General features: G+C 45.1%; 1 protein-coding gene across 2 annotated transcripts in view; it reads right to left on the bottom strand.

The window, feature by feature from the left end:
• The window catches only part of abcb6a (ATP binding cassette subfamily B member 6 (LAN blood group) a), a 226,443-nt gene that overhangs the window by 138,983 nt on the left and 67,789 nt on the right, over window positions 1–19,671 (bottom strand). For both annotated transcript variants that reach the window (XM_068034765.1, XM_068034764.1), the window contains exons 9-13: window positions 14,367–14,432; window positions 13,307–13,432; window positions 12,856–12,932; window positions 10,421–10,484; window positions 7,428–7,513 (exon numbers count right to left, since the gene is read on the bottom strand). In XM_068034765.1, coding sequence (XP_067890866.1) covers window positions 7,428–7,513; window positions 10,421–10,484; window positions 12,856–12,932; window positions 13,307–13,432; window positions 14,367–14,432 — 419 coding nt within the window. The remainder of the gene's footprint in view (window positions 1–7,427; window positions 7,514–10,420; window positions 10,485–12,855; window positions 12,933–13,306; window positions 13,433–14,366; window positions 14,433–19,671) is intronic.

The following is a 19,671-nucleotide window of genomic DNA, read 5'->3' as shown; positions in this document are numbered from 1 at the left end:
ATTTTTTCTCTCAGAGGTTTGTGCGACTTTGGAACTCTCTGCCTCAGACGTGGTGGAGGTGGGGGTCATTGAATGTTTTTAAGGCGAAGTAGGTGTTTCTTGTTAGGCAAGGGAACCAAAGGTTATCAGGAGTAGATGGGAGTGTGGAATTTGAAATACAAACAGATCAGCCATGCTCTTATTGAATGGCGGAGGAGGCTCAACCGGCCGAATGGCCTACATCTGCTCTTAATGCGTATGTTCGTATCTTCACCATTTAAGAAATACTTTGTCTTTCTGTTTTTCTACCAAATTGCATCACTTCACACTTATTCACATTATATTCCATCTGCCATGTTCTTGCCTATTCATTTAGCCTGTCCAAATCCCCTTGAAGCCTCCTTGCATCCTCCTTACAACTTACATTCCCTCCTAGTTTTGCGTCATCCGCAAATTTGGAAATATTACAATTAGTGCCCATATCCAAGTCATTTATATACATTATAAACAACTGTGGCCCATGCACTAATACTGCAGTACTCCACGAGTAACAGCCCGCCATCCTGAGAATGACCCATTTATTCCTACTCTCTCCTTTCTGTCTGTTAACCAATTCTCAACCCATTGCAGTATATCAATCCCATGAGCTATAATTTTGTTTACTAACCTCCTGTGTGTGACCATATCAAAAGCCTTCTGAAAAGCCAAATACACCACATTCACTGGTTCTCCTTTATCTATGCTACAAGTAACATCCTCAAAAAACTCTACCAGGTTTGTCAAACATGATTTCCCTTTCACAAACCTATGTTGAATCTGTCCAATCATATAATTATTTTTCAAGTGTCCAGTTATCTCATCCTTTATAATAGATTCCAACATTTTCACTGATACAGACGTCAAACTAACAGGTCTGTAGTTCTCCGTTTTCTCTCTCGCTCCCTTCTTAAATAGTGTGGTTACATTTTCTACTTTCCAATCCGCAGGAACCCTTCCAGAATCTATAGAATTTTGAAAGATAACCACCAATGCCTCTACTATCTCTACAGCCAGCTCCTTCAATACTCTGGGATGTAGCTCATCTGGTCCAGGGGATTTATCAACTTCCAAGCCAATAAATTTTTCGAATATTACCTCTTTATAGATACTAATTACTTTCAGTTCCTCATTTTACAAGTCCTTTGGTTCCTTAGTATTTCTGGGAGATTTTCTGTGTCGTCCTCCATGAAGACAGACACAAAGTAATTGTCTAGTCTCTTCGCCATTTCCTCATTCTCCATCACAAACTCTCCCGTCTCCACCTGCAATGGACCCACAGCTTACCTTTTGTTACTACTGAGGCGGGAGTAATACACGGTTAATTCAGTCCCACCACGCCACAGGTCATAGCATATTAGTAAAGTTTCCCACCTACTGGAAATTAGCCAAATAAACACTTCATTAACCCCCAGAATAAAACACACCAAACCAGGTTTCTTTCAATCACAACAAATTAACTATTTATTAATAAACTATACTGAGATAAATCTACGCCTGAAAAGACTTCATAACTTCTTATTCCACCAACTCTCATGCACACACACATACATTCAAAAATCAATGGTTAACCAATTTTTTTTTTTTAATTATGTTCTGAATCAGAGCTGTCTCTTAGGAATAAAATAACTGGGTTGCATAGTCAGATGCCAGTCAAAGTCTCCAGGCGAATTTGATGAACAGTCTGTAATGGATATGCGTTCAAGGCAATTTGGCTACAGCAGGCGTCACGCAGATCTTTCAACAAAGAGTACAGCAACAGGTCTATTTGGATTTTGAATTAGCAGAATCTTTCCTGAGAATGCCAGAACTCCCAGAAAAACAAAAGGCAACAGGAGGTCACTCCTGAGGCAGAGAAGCTCTTCTGAACTACCAGAACAAACTGGTTCCAGCCAGTTTTACACGTAGTCAAACTGATACAATACGGGGGCAGTCGGGTAGACACGTTAAGTGTTCTGCGGGGGAGGCGAATTTAAGTTTTATTGTGGGGGGGGTGGAAGAGGGGCAAAAGAAACACCTTTATTTATTTTTATGTCCTTGCATTTAAATATTTAAATTTAACGGTAGGGCTCAAAGCTCTTTAAAAATGGCGTCAGTACCTGCACATAGGTAGCTGATGCCATTGCCGGGGACGGACAGCCCGCCCCCTTCCCATGATCGGGGGTGGGGCCACCCACCCTGGCTATTTAAATGAGCTGCCGCACTTAGGATCGCGGTGGCTTTGCGACATGCAGCCCGCCATTGTTTTCACCCGCCACTGAAAGTGGTGGCAGGCTTATAAAATTCAGCACTACATCTACTGGCTCCCCTTTATCTACCCCACTAGTTACATCCTCAAAAAATTCTAATAAATTTGTCAAACAGGATCTCCCTTTAGTTCGGTGGGCCGAAGGGCCTGTTTCAGTGCTGTATCTCTAAATAAATAAATAAAAGGGACCTAGGTACCGGAAACGACAACGGCAAACCCAGCCCTGTCGACCCTGCAAAGTCCTCCTTACTAACATCTGGGGGCTTGTGCCAAAGTTGGGAGAGCTGTCCCACAGACTAGTCAAGCAACAGCCTGACATAGTCATACTCACGGAGTCATACCTTACAGTCAATGTCCCAGACACTGCCATCACCATCCCCGGGTATGTCCTGTCCCATCGGCAGGACAGACCCACCAGAGGTGGTGGTACAGTGGTATACAGTAGGGAGGGAGTTGCCCTGGGGGTCCTCAACATCGACTCCGGACCCCATGAAGTCTCATGGCATCACGTCAAACATGGGCAAGGTAACCTCCTATTGATTACCACCTACCGCCCTCCCTCGGCTGATGACTCAGTACTCCACCATGTTGAACACCACTTGGAGGAAACACTGAGGGTGGCAAGGGCACAAAATGTACTCTGGGTGGGGGACTTCAATGTCCATCACCAAGAGTGGCTCGGTAGCACCACGACTGACCGAGCTGGCCGAGTACTAAAGGACATAGCTGCTAGACTGGGTCTGCAGCAGGTGGTGAGGGAACCAACACGAGGGAAAAACTTGACCTCGTCCTCACCAATCTGCCTGCCGCAGATGCTTCTGTCCATGACTGTATTGGTAGGAGTGACCACCGCACAGACCTTGTGGAGACAAAGTCCCGCCTTCACATTGAGGACACCGTCCATCGTGTTGTGTGGCATGACCACCGTGCTAAATGGGATAGATTTCGAACAGATCTAGCAATGCAAAACTGGGCATCCATGAGGCACTGTGGGCCATCAGCAGCAGCAGAATTGTACGCAACCACAATCTGTAACCTCATGGCCCGGCATATCCCCCACTCCATCATTACCATCAAGGCAGGAGACCAACCCTGGTTCAATGAAGAGTGCAGGAGGGCATGCCAGGAGCAGCCCCAGGCATACCTCAAAATGAGATGTCAACCTGGTGAAGCTGCAACACAGGACTATCTGCGTGCCAAACTGCGTAAGCAGCATGCGACTGACAGAGCTAAGCGATCCCATAACCAACGGATCAGATCGCAGCTCTGCAGTCCTGCCACATCCAGCCGTGAATGGTGGTGGACAATTAAATGACTAACTGGAGGAGGTGGCTCCACAAATATCCCCATCCTCAATGATGGGGGAGCCCAGCACATCAGTGCGAAAGATAAGGCTGAAGCATTTGCAGCAACCTTCAGCCAGAAGTGCCGAGTTGATGATCCATCTCGGTCTCCTCCTGAAGTCCCCAGCATTGCAGATGCCAGACTTCAGCCAATTCGATTCACTCCGCGTGATATCAAGAAACGACTGAAGGCACTGGATACTGCAAAAGCTATGGGCCCTGACAATATTCCGGCAATAGTACTGAAGACCTGTGCTCCAGAACTTGCCGCGCCCCTAGTCAAGCTGTTCCAGTCCAGCTACAACACTGGCATCTACCCTGCAATGTGGAAAATTGCCCAGGTATGTCCTGTACACAGAAAGCAGGACAAGTCCAACCCAGCCAATTACCACCCCATCAGCCTACTCTCAATCATCAGTAAAGTGATGGAAGGTGTCATCAACAGTGCCATCAAGCAGCACTTGCTTAGCAATAACCTGCTCAGTGACGCTCAGTTTGGGTTCCGCCAGGGCCACTCAGCTCCTGACCTCATTACAGCCTTGGTTCAAACATGGACAAAAGAGCTGAACTCCAGAGGTGAGGTGAGATTGATTGCCCTTGACATCAAGGCAGCATTTGACCGAGTATGGCATCAAGGAGCCCTAGCAAAACTGAGGTCAAAGGGAATCAGGGGGAAAACCCTCTGCTGGCTGGAGCCATACCTAGCACAAAGGAAGATGGTTTGGTTGTTGGATGTCAATCATCTGAGCTCCAGGACATCACTGCAGGAGTTCCTCAGGGTAGTGTCCTAGGCCCAACCATCTTCAGCTGCTTCATCAATGACCTACCTTCAATCGTAAGGTCAGAAGTGGGGATGTTCGCTGATGATTGCACAATGTTCAGCACCATTCGTGACTCCTCAGATACTGAAGCAGTCCGTGTAGAAATGCAGCAAGAATTGGACAATATCCAGGCTTGGGCAGATAAGTGGCAAGTAACATTCGCGCCACACAAGTGCAGGCAATGACCATCTCCACCAAGAGAGAATCTAACCATCTCCCCTTGACATTCAACGGCATTACCATCACTGAATCCCCCATTATCAACATCCTAGGGGCTACCATTGACTAGAAACTGAACTGGAGTAGCCATATAAATACCATGGCTACAAGAGCAGGTCAGAGGCTAGAAATCCTGAGGCGAGTAACTCACCTCCTGACTCCCCATAGCTTGTCCACCATCGACAAGGCACAAGTCAGGAGTGTGATGGAATACTTGCCTGGATGGGTGCAGCTCCAACAACACTCAAGAAGCTCGACACCATCTGGGACAAAGCAGCCCGCTAGATTGACACCCCATCTACAAACATTCACTCCCTCTACCACCGTCGCACAGTGGCAGCAGTGTGTACCATCTACAAGATGCACTGCAGCAATGCACCAAGGCTCCTTAGACAGTACCTTCCAAACCCGCGACCTCTACCAACTAGAAGGACAAGGGCAACAAATGCATGGGAACACTACCACCTGCAAGTTCCCCTCCAAGTCACACACCATCCTGACTTGGAACTATATCACTGTTCCTTCACTGTCACTGGGTCAAAATCCTGGAACTCCCTTCCTAACAGCACTGTGGGTGTACCTACCCCAAATGGACTGCAGTGGCTCAAGAAGGCAGCTCACCACCATCTTCTCAAGGGCAATTCGGGATGGGCAATAAATACTGGCCTAGCCAGCGACACCCACATCCCTGAATGAATAAAAAAATTTTTAAAAAACATGCTGACTTGTTCTAATCCTTTTATGCTTTTCCAAGTGCAATGTTAAGACTTCCTTAATAATAGTTTCCAGCATCTTCCCAATGACTGATGTTAGGCTAACTGGCCTATAGTTCCCTGATTTCTCTCGACCTGCTTTCTTGGAAAATGATGTAAAATTTGCAAATCTCTTAGGAGATACATGGCTGGGGTGGGGGGAGGAGGGTCAGGGTATAGATGTTCCAGGCATCATAAGCAGACTAGATGGACCAGCTGGTCTTTTCCATTTTTGTATGCTTGTATATGCACAGAGATACACGTTGCCTTGCACAAAGGCCAGTGTACAGAGGCAAAATCAGGTCACGTCAAGGCGTGGGGTTTGAAGTAATAAAAAGGGCGTCATGCAGGCCCCTACCTGCCAAGCATGAGGCATATAATTTCGCCACATGGCCATTAAGTTTCAAACTATTGTTGTAGTGAAGAAAGGGCTTGCTTTAAAAAAATTGCCAGATCTTGGCTGGAAAGATATTTCCATATTAACAGACAGGGCTTGGAAAGGACAAAGGACCATTCCCTGACACATTCAACCCACAACGGACTTTTGATCACCAGACATTGAAGGTGGGGGAGCTTGCATTCCAGGTTGACAGCTAAGGTGGCCAAATCCACAAACGGACATGGTGAAACCAGCTAGTCACATGACTAACCTGCTGGGTAACCTGAATTTTTTGAATTTGTACAAACAGTTCGGGCAGAAAGCAGAATGCTCCTGGACTGAGAAGATCTCTCCTGGCTGGCTTGCCACAGCCTCTCCTGTCTGTCTGCTCCCATCTCTTTCTCACAGAACTCCAAATCCACTGAAGACACATGAACCCCAACAGAGAAAAGTCTCCTAGAGCAAACAAGGTTTAAGAAGAATACTGGGCCCCAATGAAAAGCAAGATCTACCTACAATAAAGGACACTACAGTGTGCTCGAAGAACCACAACACAAAAAACCTCCTCAGATATTGCTTCAAAGTTTTCCACTTTATTTCTTCTGTTCTCTTTCTGCCTCTATCTGCATGTGTGTATCGCATGTGCATGCTAGCATGGGCACGTTGTGTATCCATGGGTGTTAACCGAATTGGAGTGTAAGTGTAATAAAATTTCAGTTTTCTTCTTTGAACCTGAGAAAACCTGTTGTGCTGGTTTCTTTGTCTTATAACTGGAAAGCAATGAAAAAGGATTCACCAAGGGGGAGCTGAAAGCATGGTGTGTTTAAAATCAAACCCTGTTACAGTAAGAGCAGGTGAAAGCTGAGATGGACCCCCAGACACCCTTCTCACCTGATCATAACAGGAACAGAAAACTGGCACCAGCCGAAACACTGTTGTAGTTAGGAACAGGAGAAGGCCAGTCAATCCCTTGAGCCTGCTCTGCCATTTAATTAGATCACTGCAGATATAACGGCCCTGAACTCCATTTACTTGTCGTTGCTCTTCATCTCTTGTTACCCTTACCCAACAGAAATCTATCCATCTCAGTCTTGAAAGCTCTAATTGCTTCTCAGCATCCTGAGCATTTTGGGGAAAGAGTGTTCTTGATTTCCCCTACTGTGTGTAAGAAAAATGCTTCCTAATTTCACTGCTGAATGGCCTGGCTCTAATTGTAAGATTGTGTCCCCTTGTTTCCCCTTGTTCTAGATTCTTGCAACAGAGGAAATAGTTTCCCTGTATCTACTCTATTCAATCCTTTTAATATTTTAAGCATCTTGATCATTCCATCTCTTATATTCAAGGGAATACAAGCCAAATCTTCATAATTTAACCCTCTAAGCCCCGGTATCATTCTGGTCAATGTATTCTGAACCCCCCTCCAAGGCCAATATATCCTTCCTGAAATGTGGTGCCAAAACTGAATGCAGTAACCCAGATGGGGTCTGACCAAGGCTTTATACATCTGAACCATAGCCTCACCCCTTGATATTCCAGCCCCCCCGCCCCGTGATAAAATCCAACATTCTATTAGCCCTTTTTGATCACTTTTGATACCCTTGTTCAGTACCTGCTGCTCCATGTCATTATTTATATACATTATTTACTTACCCATCGATGTAACTGAAATAAACATCGTCAAACTCCACCTTTCCAACTTTGAAGGCTAGATCTGCTGCATTGATGTCATCAGTAATCTGCAAGATACAGAATGATCATTTTCAGTTGGCATGTCTATTTTACTTCGAGAAAGTTTTTCTCTCTCTCTCCCTCAATGCCCTGCAGTATTCGACAGCTGAGAGGTTTAAACGAGGGTTTCTGCCAATGCTCAAGGATATGTGACTTGAGTTACCCCAGGGTGAACAACTTTCCCAATTTTCCTCCTTACCTGAGGATGGAACCTGAATTAGAGATAATTTTCTGACTTCTTCCTCCTGTCGGAAATCCTCCTGGCCACAAATGCACAGTGGGAATTCAGGAAGCTAATAGTCAGAATGCTTGAATTTCCGTTGTGTTCCTGGCAGAGGCAACAGCTCTCCTGGAGTATCAGGATTGAAATTACTCCTGTTGGTTCCTCCCCCAAAGGCTGAATGGCATTTTGCACAGGTTCAGGGAGCAAAAAGCCAGAAAAACTAAATAATGCAGGGAGAGGAGTGCTGATGCATGCATGACAGCTGGGAAAATCCCAGTGCATTTTTGGTGGCCAACTACAGCAGCTAAACCACTCTGTGATCAAATAAAAAAAGTCGGGCTTTTTTCTCTCGAAAATAGATCGAGGGGTAATCTGTTAGAGGTCTATAACAATGATGGGTTTAATAGGGTAGGCATAGGAGAGTCCAAAACCAGGGCCCAGAAATACAAGATAGTCACTAATAAATCTAATGGGGAATTCCAGAGAAACTTCTTTACGCAGACTGGTGAGAATGTGGAACTCACTACTACATAGAGATAAAGTACGTAGAGTGGGAGGAGGCTCGTGTGGAACATAACCACTGGCATGGAACTGTTGGCCTCAACTGCCTGCCTCTGTGTAATTCTATTCATCATCTTGAGCGGTACAGTGGCGCAGTGGTTAGCACCGCAGCCTCACAGCTCCAGCGACCCGGGTTCAATTCTGGGTACTGCCTGTGTGGAGTTTGCAAGTTCTCCCTGTGTCTGCGTGGGTTTTCTCCGGGTGCTCCGGTTTCCTCCCACAAGCCAAAAGACTTGCAGGTTGGTAGGTAAATTGGCCATTATAAATTGCCACTAGTATAGGTAGGTGGTAGGGAAATGTAGGGACAGGTGGGGATGTGGTAGGAATATGGGATTAGTGTAGGATTAGTATAAATGGGTGGTTGATGGTCGGCACAGACTCGGTGGGCTGAAGGGCCTGTTTCAGTGCTGTATCTCTAAACTAAACTAAACTAAACTTTTGATTGTGCACTGCAGACGTGGACAAAATTTGCAGCAAAAGCTCTTTTCATAATATTTGTATTTCAACAACAGGACTTTGAAGGACAATAGTCATCAGATTTATTTTTCACAGGATGTGGGCGTCATTGGCAAGGCCAGCATTTATTGCCCATCCCTAATTGCCTGCGAGAAGGTGGTGCTAAGCCACCTGCTTGAACTGCTGATGTCCATTTGAGGGAAGGTATACCCACAGTGCTGTTCGGGAGGGAGTTCCAGGATTTTGACCCAACGGCAGTAAAGGAATGGCGATATAGTTCAAAGTCAGGATGGTATGTGGGTTGGAGGGGAACATGCAGCTGGTGGTGTTCCTGTGCATCTGATGCCCCTATCCTTCCAGGTGGTAGAGATCGCAGGTTTGGAAGGTGCTGTTGAAGGAGCCTTGGTGAGTTGCTGCGATGCATCGTGTAGATGGTACACACTGCTGCCACTGTGCGTAAATGGAGGGAGTGAATGTTGAAGGTGGTGGATGGGGTGCCAATCAAGCGGGCTGCTTTATCCTGGATGGTGTCCAGCCTCTTGAGTGTTGTTGGAGCTACACCCATCCAGGCAAGTATTCTATCACACTCCTCCTGACTTGTGCCTTGTAGCTGGTGGACAGGCTTTGGGGAGTTAGGAGTGAGTTACTTGCTGTAGAATTCCCAGTCTCTAACCTGCTCCTGTAGACATGTATAGACATGGCTCCAAACGATCCCATTACAAATGCTTAGGTTGGAAAAAAAGGATGCAGCAACCACTGTTGCTTAACAAATTACTGCAAGTCAAGGAGCCAGTGATATTCAAACTGCAGACCTGCTCAGGTATCTTGGACAGACAGCACACACTGGAACTCCTGCTCATAGCACTTTGGTCACTTTGCACAATGACCACTGGGTGCATTACTTGGACTGAGCATCAGAACTATACATCCTCTCCAAAAATCCACCCTATGCTTATTGGTTCAATGGGCCTGAGATCGCCCACGCCATTCTGGGATAAATGCTGCCTTCTAATTAATATCCAAAATCACTAGCAATTCAACAATAAAAACAACTCACATTTATAAAGCACCTGCAATGTCACAAAACACCCCAAGGTGTAATCAGACGAAAAATTGACACCAAGCCAGAAGAGGTGACATTAGGGCAGGTGGCCAAAGGCTTGGTCAAACAGGTAGGTTTTAAGCAGCATCTTAAAAGAGGAAAGAGGTGGAGAAGCAAAGAGGTTTGAGGAGGAATTCCAGAAATTAGGGCCTAGAAGGCTGAAGGTATAGCCAGCAATAGTGGAGCAAAAGAAGCTGGGGATGCTCAAAGGCCAGAATTGGAGGAGCACAGAGGAAAGCCTCCAAATCCTCATTTTCCTGGAGCCTCACTATCTCATTAGCAGTTACACTTCTGTTTTCACATAAATCAGAGTTAAAACTAGACTAAAAGCAAAATACTGCAGATGCTGGAAATCTGAAATAACAACAGAAAATGCTGGAAATAGGTGAGGCAGCATCTGTGGAGACAGAAGCAGAGTTAACGTTTCAGGACAGTGACCTTTCATCAGAATTGAAACGTTAACTCTGCTTCTCTCTCCACAGAGGCTGTCAGACCTGCTGAGTACTTCCAGCACCTACTCTTTTTATTTTAAAACTAGACAGTTAGTTTTTAAAAAAACAGCAAGGTACCTACCTCTTGTTCCTCCCTGAAGAGCTCAAACATATTCTCCATGTCTATAAATGAACTCTGGATCATCCTGTAGGGCAGAGGGGAGAAAGATTAGACAATTGTACTTAATTTTTCAAAAAGGACAAAGGTCAAAGCAGTCACCGAATGTATCTGCTGCCAAGATATTTATCTTTCTGTGAGAGGTTTGGACTACTTCCCTGTGTGAATTGCTTCTGGAGTACTGTCAAGGATCTCTTGTCCAATAAAGCTATTCTATTCATGCCCTAGACAGAAGGTTATTCTAACCGCTGCATCTGCAAGCATAGTGCACATTATGGTTTGCACAGTGAGCAGCTGAACCATATAGAAGAGGAAAGTCCCAGGGCTGATCTCGAAGAAAGACAGACTTGCACTTCTATTGCATCTTTCAGGACATCCAAAGCAGTGAATAGTAGGGTGCCGCAAGGATCAGTGCTGGGGCCTCAGCTTTGAACCTGGGTCTTTCCCGGCCTGTGTCTCTTTAACAATTGAGAAGGTATTGGATTATTAAACATACAAGTCAGCACAGAATTAATTCCACAGTCTGAAACATGCAGTCTTATTTTCAGCCTGCACTTACGTGGCACCCTTACCATTGCAAAATGTCCCAAGGTGCATCACAGGAGCATAATCGGGCAAAAACTGACAGCAAACCAAAGAAGGAGACATTAAAATAAAAGCAAAATACTGCAGATGCTGGAAATCTGAAACAAAAACAAGAAATGCTGGAATCACTCAGCAGGTCTGGCAGCATCTGTGGAAAGAGAAGCAGAGTTAACGTTTCGGGTCAGTGACCCTTCTTCGGAGAAGGGTCACTGACCCGAAACGTTAACTCTGCTTCTCTTTCCACAGATGCTGCCAGACCTGCTGAGTAATTCCAGCATTTCTTGTGTTTGTGTTGAAGGAGATATTAAGCCAGGTGTCGAAGAGATAGGTTTTAAGGAGCTTCTTAAAGGACGAGAGAGAGGTGGAGAGGTTTAGGGAGGGAATTACAGAGCTTAGGGCCCAGGCAGCTGAAGGCATGGCAGCCAATGGTGGGTGAAGGAAGTGGGGAATGTGCAAGAGGCTAAAGTTAGTGGGATGCAAAACTCTCAGAGGGTTGTAGGTTGTTTTTGTCTTATTTTCAGTACTTCCTAGGGCCTACACCAATATGAACTCTTGTAGATTCCTCTATCCTGTACTCAGACTGAATAGGGGTCATCAGCTAGAAACCCAACTAACATCTGGGCAACTATTAGTGGGTGTGATAGAGACAAGCTGGACTGATGACAAACACATCTGCTTCTAAAACAAACATCCCATGGTTGTTGGTATGCCCAGTCATATTAACGAGGCAGACAAGCATTAGTTCCAATGTGGTTTACAGACAGAAGTAAAATACTTTGAATACTGGAAATCTGAAATAAAAACAGAAAATATTCAGCAGGTTTGGCAGCAACTGTGGAGAGAGTAACAAAGTTAATATTTCCGGTCGATGATCTTTCATCAGAACACTGTTCACAATGGTGAGGGGATCATCCTGCAATTTCTTAACAGTTTTCTCCATTTCTCTTAATGAGTTTGTCTGTTTGGAGCTCACATAGTCTGCTGCAGATGGTGCAGAGCACTGAACACACGTGCAGGGAATTCTTGGCTGCTCACTTGATTCCACAGGCATAGCTTTTCATCCTCAGTACTCTAAGGTCTCTACCTCAACTAGGAGCCGCAGTTGGGAGCCTAATTTCTAACTGAACAGGTGTGCTCTCAATTTTGCTCATTTCAAAAACAAGTTCCTGTAACTGAGACAATACAGTTACAGGAAGCACCATAGCGGATCCACCAATGTGAAGCAGAGACACATGCTTCACACCCTGTTGACTGAACATCTGTCACACCAAACAGTTACTGAGTCACCCAGAACAGTGATGGACCGAAGAATATAAAGCAGGAATGAGAAAGCTGCTAGCCAATAGACCTTTGCTTCAAGGGAAGTGTGAGAGAGTTAGAGTGATGAAGGCACGTGATAGTACGAGAGGGATAGAGTGAGAATACACAGCAGTAGGAGAGGGATACAGTGAGGGAACACACAGCAATACGACAGAGTTAGAGTAAAGCAGAAAGGTGCTTAAAGTGATGGAACACATGGTAGTACGAGAGGGTTAGAGTGGGGTAACGCAAGGCAGTGCGAGAGGGTTAGAGTGGGGTAACACAAGGCAGTGCGAGAGGGTTAGAGTGGGGTAACACAAGGCAGTGCGAGAGGGTCAGAGCGGGGTAACACAAGGCAGTGCGAGAGGGTCAGAGTGGGGTAACACAAGGCAGTGCGAGAGGGTTGCAGTGAGGGAACACATGGCAGTAAGAAAGGATTACACTGAAGGAAGCGGATGGGTGAAGGAAGTGGGAAAGGTTAGAAGAGGCAAACAACAATATCAGAGGCCACTAACCTGTAATAGGTCCCAAACCAGTTGAGGGGTGTGTAAAGTTGAATAATGTAAGTCCCAAACAGGACAAAGTCACCAACCTATGCAGCAAAACAAGAACATGCATTCAATTATAACACTGAGAAAGTTTAGAGATTTTCAACAATGGATCACAGGAGAGTACGAGGGATCGACAGGACAAGCGAGAGACAGATAAGAAGTAGCAAGTACTGAAAATAAGACATTAACCTACAACCCTCCGAGTGCTCTGCATTCCATTAACTCTAGCCTCTTGCATGGAACAGGAGAGACAGATTATCAAGACAGGGCATAAGTTGGAGACAACAAACTAAGATTTATGGGACAAGGTGTAAAGCACACAAATAGGGTGTAAAAACACAGAAGATGCCTTTATTGAAAATGGAAACTTTGATTTTATTTTCAACACTGGCCTAGAATGCGAGAAGCCACTTACCTGAAGTTTTTTCTCTGTGACAAAGTAGGCACAGAGCAGTGATCCAGTGAGAAGCCCAAGGCCAATGATCATGTTCTGTGTTTGGTTTAGAAGAGCGAGACTGGCACTTGTTTTCCATTCTGCCACCTAAATAGAAATAATATTGAGAGGCATGAGCAGTACATCCAGCTCCAGGAACCAGTATGAATGAACCAAGGATATTAATCCACCTGATGAAAGGTCATCGACTTGAACCATTAACTGTTTCTCTGCAGATACTGCTTTACCTGCTGGTGGTTCTAGTACTTTTGTCTTTGCATCAATCCAAATAATTGTCTGGCACTTGATGAGTGTTTCTAACATCTTGGTCTCTCAAAAGCTACTTTTACACTGGTCTGCATTAGTGTTCGATTCCATTGTTCAGTCCGTGACCCCCAAACACACTTCACATAGGTACCTTACGGAGGAGATTTCGAAACCATCAGTCAAGGCAGGATTTGATCTCAGGACCTGCAGGTGAATGGACTTCAGGAGCCAACAGGCACAACAGTAACTTAGTATATAGCACCTTCAATGTAATAAAACGTCCCAAAGCGCTTCACAGGAGCATTATAAAACAAAATATGACACTGAACCACATAAAGAGATATTAGGTCATATGACTAAAGGTTTGGTCAAAGAGGGTAGGCTTTAAGGAGTTTCTTACAGGAGGAAAATGAGGTAGAGAGAAGGAGAAGTATAGGGAGGGTATTCCAGAGCTTAGGGCCTAGTCAGATATCTTGGACAACAACAAAGTAAATATGCTTTGAGAAGGTTCTCAGCTTGGAAGAGAAAGCTTTAACAAATCTGGCAAGGTTTAATTTGGTGCAGTCAGTGGCAGCACAGACCAGCATGTTGTGAGCACCGCAGATCTGCCCTGCATGCCACAATCAGTGCAGACACACGAGCCTGGAGCCAGAAGTGGCACAGACCCATGTGCCGGAAGCTGGTGGCATGGCTGTGGAGCTAAACCAACATAAAAAGAGGTGAACTATTCTACAGCATTGTCAAGATTTTGATGCCCTTCTCCTGCAACTCTTACCTGATACTTCAGTATGGCATCATTAAAACGGTTCACCTCATAACTCTCAGCATTGTAATACTTCACCTGGAGGGAAAGAAAAGTGAAGTCAGTTTTGTGACGCCAACAGTGGACAAATAAGAAACATGACACTTGGGTTCTCGGCAGCAAGCAAATGGATTCAAATGCACTTTGCCTGAAGCAGTCAGATGGATCTTCAATTGGTGCACTGCCAACAGGTAGGCTATGAATACTGAACAATTTATTAGAACATAGAACATAGAAAAATACAGCACAGAACAGGCCCTTCGGCCCACGATGTTGTGCCGATCCTTTGTCCTCTGTCAAGGACAATTTAATCTATACCCCATCATTCTCCTTTATCCATATACCTATCTAAAAGCCGTTTGAAAGTCCCTAAAGTTTCTGACTCAACAACTTCCCCAGGCAAGGCATTCCATGCCCCGACCACTCTCTGGGTAAAGAACCTTCCCCTGACATCCCCCTTATATCTCCCACCCTTCACCTTAAATTTATGACCCCTTGTAACGCTTTGCTCCACCCGGGGAAAAAGTTTCTGACTGTCTACCCTATCTATTCCCCTGATCATCTTATAAACCTCTATCATGTCACCCCTCATCCTTCTCCGTTCTAATGAGAAGAGGCCGAGAATGTTCAGCCTTTCCTCGTAAGACTTATTCTCCATTCCAGGCAACATCCTGGTAAATCTCCTCTGCACCCTCTCCAAGGCTTCCACATCCTTCCTAAAATGAGGCGACCAGAACTGCACACAGTACTCCAAATGAGGCCTTACCAAGGTCCTGTACAGCTGCATCATCACCTCACGGCTCTTAAATTCAATCCCTCTGCTAATGAACGCTAACACCCCATATGCCTTCTTCACAGCCCTATCCACTTGAGTTGCAACTTTCAACGATCTATGCACATAGACCCCAAGGTCTCTCTGCTCCTCCACATGCCCAAGAACCCTACCGTTAACCCAGTATTTTGCATTCGTGTTTGTCCTTCCAAAATGGACGACCTCACACTTTTCAGGGTTAAACTCCATCTGCCACTTTTCAGCCCAGCACTGCAACCTATCCAAGTCCCTTTGCAGACGACAATAGCCCTCCTCGGTATCCACAACTCCACCAACCTTTGTATCATCTGCAAATTTACTGACCCACCCTTCGACTTCCTCATCCAAGTCGTTAATAAAAATCACAAACAGGAGAGGACCCAGAACTGATCCCTGTGGCACGCCACTGGTAACTGGGCTCCAGGCTGAGTATTTACCATCTAAGACCACTCTCTGCCTTCTATCAGTTAGCCAATTCTTAATCCAACTGGCCACATTCCCCACTATCCCATGCCTCCTGACTTTCTCCATAAGTCTACCATGGGGGACCTTATCAAATGCCTTACTAAAATCCATGTACACCACATCCACTGGTTTACCCTCATCCACTTGCTTGGTCACCTGCTCAAAGAATTCAATCAGGCTTGTGAGGCAAGACCTACCCCTCACAAAACCGTGCTGACTGTCCCGAATCAAGCAGTGTCTTTCCAGATGCTCAGAAATCCTATCCCTCAGCACCTTTTCCATCAACTTGCCTACCACCGAAGTAAGACTAACTGGCCTGTAATTCCCAGGGTTGTTCCTATTCCCTTTCTTGAACAGGGGCACAACATTTGCCACCCTCCAATCACCTGGTACCACCCCCGTCAACAGAGAAGATGAAAAGATCATTGCCAGTGGCTCTGCAATTTCATCCCTTGCTTCCCATAACATCCTTGGATATACCCCGTCAGGCCCGGGAGACTTGTCTATCTTCAAGTTATTCAAAAACCCCAACACATCTTCCCTCCTAACGAGCACTTCCTCGAGCTTACCAGTCTGTTTCACACCGTCCTCTTCAGTAATACACCCCTTCTCATTCGTAAATACCGAAGAGAAGTACTCATTCAAAACCTCACTTATCTCTTCCGGCTCAACACACAGTCTCCCGCTATTGTCCTTGACCGGACCTACGGTCCCCCTAGTCATCCTCATATTTCTGACATACGCGTAAAAGGCCTTGGGGTTTTCTTTTATCCTACCCGCCAAGCATTTTTCATGCCCTCTCTTAGCTCTCCTAATCCCTTTCTTCAGATCCTTCCTGGCCATCTTGTATCCCTCCAGAGCTATGCCTGTGCCCTTTTTCCTCAACCTTATATACGCATCCTTCTTCTTCCTAACAAGACTCCAAAATATTGTACTCCAAAATATCATTGTATATGTATATAGGTGGAAAGAGAGGAAAGACAGTGGAGAAGAAAAACGGGCTTGGATTTACACAGCATCTTATCTCACTATTGCAGTGTCCAAGTACTTCGAACAATTAACTATTCTTGGAGTACAGCAACTGTTGTGTAGACAAATGCAGTAAGCACTTTTGCACAGGATGACTCAAAATGCTTTACAGCCAATGAAGTACTTTTGAAGTGTAGTCACTGTTGTTACATAGGAAATGTGGCAGCTAACATGCACAAAGCAAGTTCCCACAAACAGCACATCTGTTTCAGATAAACAGATAATCTGTTTCAGTGACCAGGATATTGGGGAGAACTCCCCCTCTCTTCTTCAAAATTGTGCCTGTGGGATCTTTTCTGTCTACCTGACTGGGCAAACGAGGTATCATCTGATAGATAGCACCTCCAACAGTGCACGATTCCCTCAGAACTACACTGGCTGTGTCAATCTGAATTATGTGCTCAAGTTGGAGTGGCCTTCCGACTCAGAGGCGAGAGTGCTACCTGCTGAGCCACAACTGATACCTATCCTTTAGTTAGTGCTATGGGATCTTCAATATTCACCAAAATGAACAGAGCAGACAGAAAGGATTTCTAAGAAGCACTTCATCTGAAAAGGATAATAAGCAGACACACAGATGTGGACAATGCCTTGGGAGTTTATTCAACTTCTGTCCCTCAGAGCGTTGACAGGAAGTGAATTGATCCTCCTCATTCACTTTGTACTGTGCATGTGCAGGAATTGACATGGAGTCACTTACAAACCATAGAATACCAAGCGGAAGCGAATAATTTCCTTTTACCTGATCAGTACCATTTTGTATTGAAATATGCTTTGAAGTCCATTTGATCCCAGTAGCAAAGCAGAAAGTCGGGGGAAGAATCAGGAAGAGGTGGGAAATGTTAAAACCTTTGATGGCCTTCCAGAGTGCTGCGAGGCACAGGATTGTAGTTTGACAGCTAAAAGCACGGCTGCATTTTCTATGTCTCATCATGTTCTGCGGCTAACAGAGCAGAAAGTGCAATCCTGTGATGTTAAATATGTCGCTAATTAACTTCCTTCCAGAACCAAAGCAGTAACGAGATCAAAGGTAATTTAGGAGGGCCGCAATTCACGAAAGCCAGCAAAAGCCACAAGATAAGGCAGCGTTCATCTCAACCTCTACATTCGGACATTTTCATTAAAACATCAAATCCTATAATGTGGGAGAAGAATGAATCAAAGGTATCACTCTCACGGCAATTGGCAAGAATTAGTTCAAATCAGCAGTCTGCCCAGAGACACGGGGCAGAATATTAACAGACAGGCGGTGGGGTAAGCCAGCAGCACGTTGGGAACACGAAAGTTAGCGGAACGGGCTTTGTCATGGCTTTTTAACTCAGCCATGACAATGACTTTCATCATAAGATCAGAAGTGGGGATGTTCACTGATATTGCTCAATGTTCAGTACCATTTGCAACTCCTCAGATACTGAAGCAGCCTATGTCCATATGCAGCGAGACCTGGACAACATTCAGGCTTGGGCTGATAAGTGGCAAGTAACATTCGCGCCACACAAGTGCCAGGCAATGACCATCTCAAACAAGAGAGAATCTAACAGAATCACAGATTTGTTACAGCGCAGGAGGTGGCCATTTGGCCTGTCGTAGCTGCACTGGCTTTCTGAAAGAGCAATTCCCTCAGTCCCATTCCTCTGCCTTCTCCCCATAACCTTGCATATTCTTCCTTTTCATGTAACTGTTTAATTCCCTTTTGAATGCTTCAATTCAACCTGCCTCCACCACACTCTCAGGCAGCGCATTCCAGACCTTAACCACTCGCTGCGTAAAAATGTTTTTCCTCAAGTCACCGTTGCTTCTCTTACCAATTATTTTAAACCTCGATCCTTTCACGAGTGGGAACAGTTTCTCTCTATCTACTCTGTCCAGTCCCCTCATGATCTTGAATACCTCTATCAAATCACCTCTCAGCCTTCTCTTCTCCAAGGAAAACAGTCCTAACTTCTCCAATCATAACTGAAATTCCTCATCTCTGGAACCATTCTCGTGAATCTCTGTACTCTCTCCAATGCCCTCACGTCTTTCCTCAAGTGCACCGCCCAGAATTGGATGCAATACTCCAGCTGAAGACGAACTAGTGTCTTATACAAGTTCAACATAACTTCCTTGTTCTTGTACTCTATACCCCTATTATTAAAGCCCAGTATAATGTATTCTTTATTAACTGCTCTCTCAACCTGTCCTGCCACCTTTCATGACTTATGCACATATACACCCAGGTCCCTCTGCTCCTGCACCCACTTCAGTATTGTGCCCTTTATTCTATGTTGTCTCTCCTTGTTCTTCCTACCAAAATGAATCACCACACATTTCTCTGCATTGAACTTCATCTGCCATCTGTCTGCCCATTCCACAAACTTGTCTATGTCCTTTTGGAGTTCTACACTATCCTCCTCAGAGCTGCTTCCAAGTTTCGTATCATCTGCAAACTTTGAAATTGTGCCCTGTACACCAAGGTCTAGGTCATTAATATATATCACAAAAAGCAAGGGTCCCAACATTGATGCCTGGGGAACTCCATTACAAACCTTCCTCCAGCCCGAAAAATAACCATTAACCACTACTCTTTGTTTCCTGTTACTCCGCCAATTTCATATCCATGTTGTTACTGTCCCATTTATTCCATGAGCTACAAGTCTGCACATAAGTCTGTTGTGTGGCACCATAACAAATGCCTTTTGAAAGACCATGTACTCCACATCAACAGCATCGTCCTCATCAACCCTCTCTGTTACCTCCTCTAAAAACTCCAGCAAGTTAGTTAAATATGATTTTCCCTTAAGAAATCCATGCTGACTTTCCTTAATTAACCCGCATTTGTCCAGGTGACTTTTGATTTTGTCCCGAATTATCTTTTCTAGAAGTTTTCCCACCACCGAAGTTAAACTGACTGGCCTGTAGTTGCTGGGCTTATCTTTTTTGAACAAGGGTATAACGCTTGCAATTCTCCAGTCCTCGGGCACCAACCTCGAG

The sequence above is a fragment of the Heterodontus francisci genome, chromosome 7 (genome assembly GCF_036365525.1).
Source record: "Heterodontus francisci isolate sHetFra1 chromosome 7, sHetFra1.hap1, whole genome shotgun sequence".
NCBI lineage: Eukaryota > Metazoa > Chordata > Chondrichthyes > Heterodontiformes > Heterodontidae > Heterodontus > Heterodontus francisci.
The sequence above is the reverse complement of the archived record's forward strand: the minus strand, read 5'-3'. Positions and strand labels throughout refer to the sequence as shown.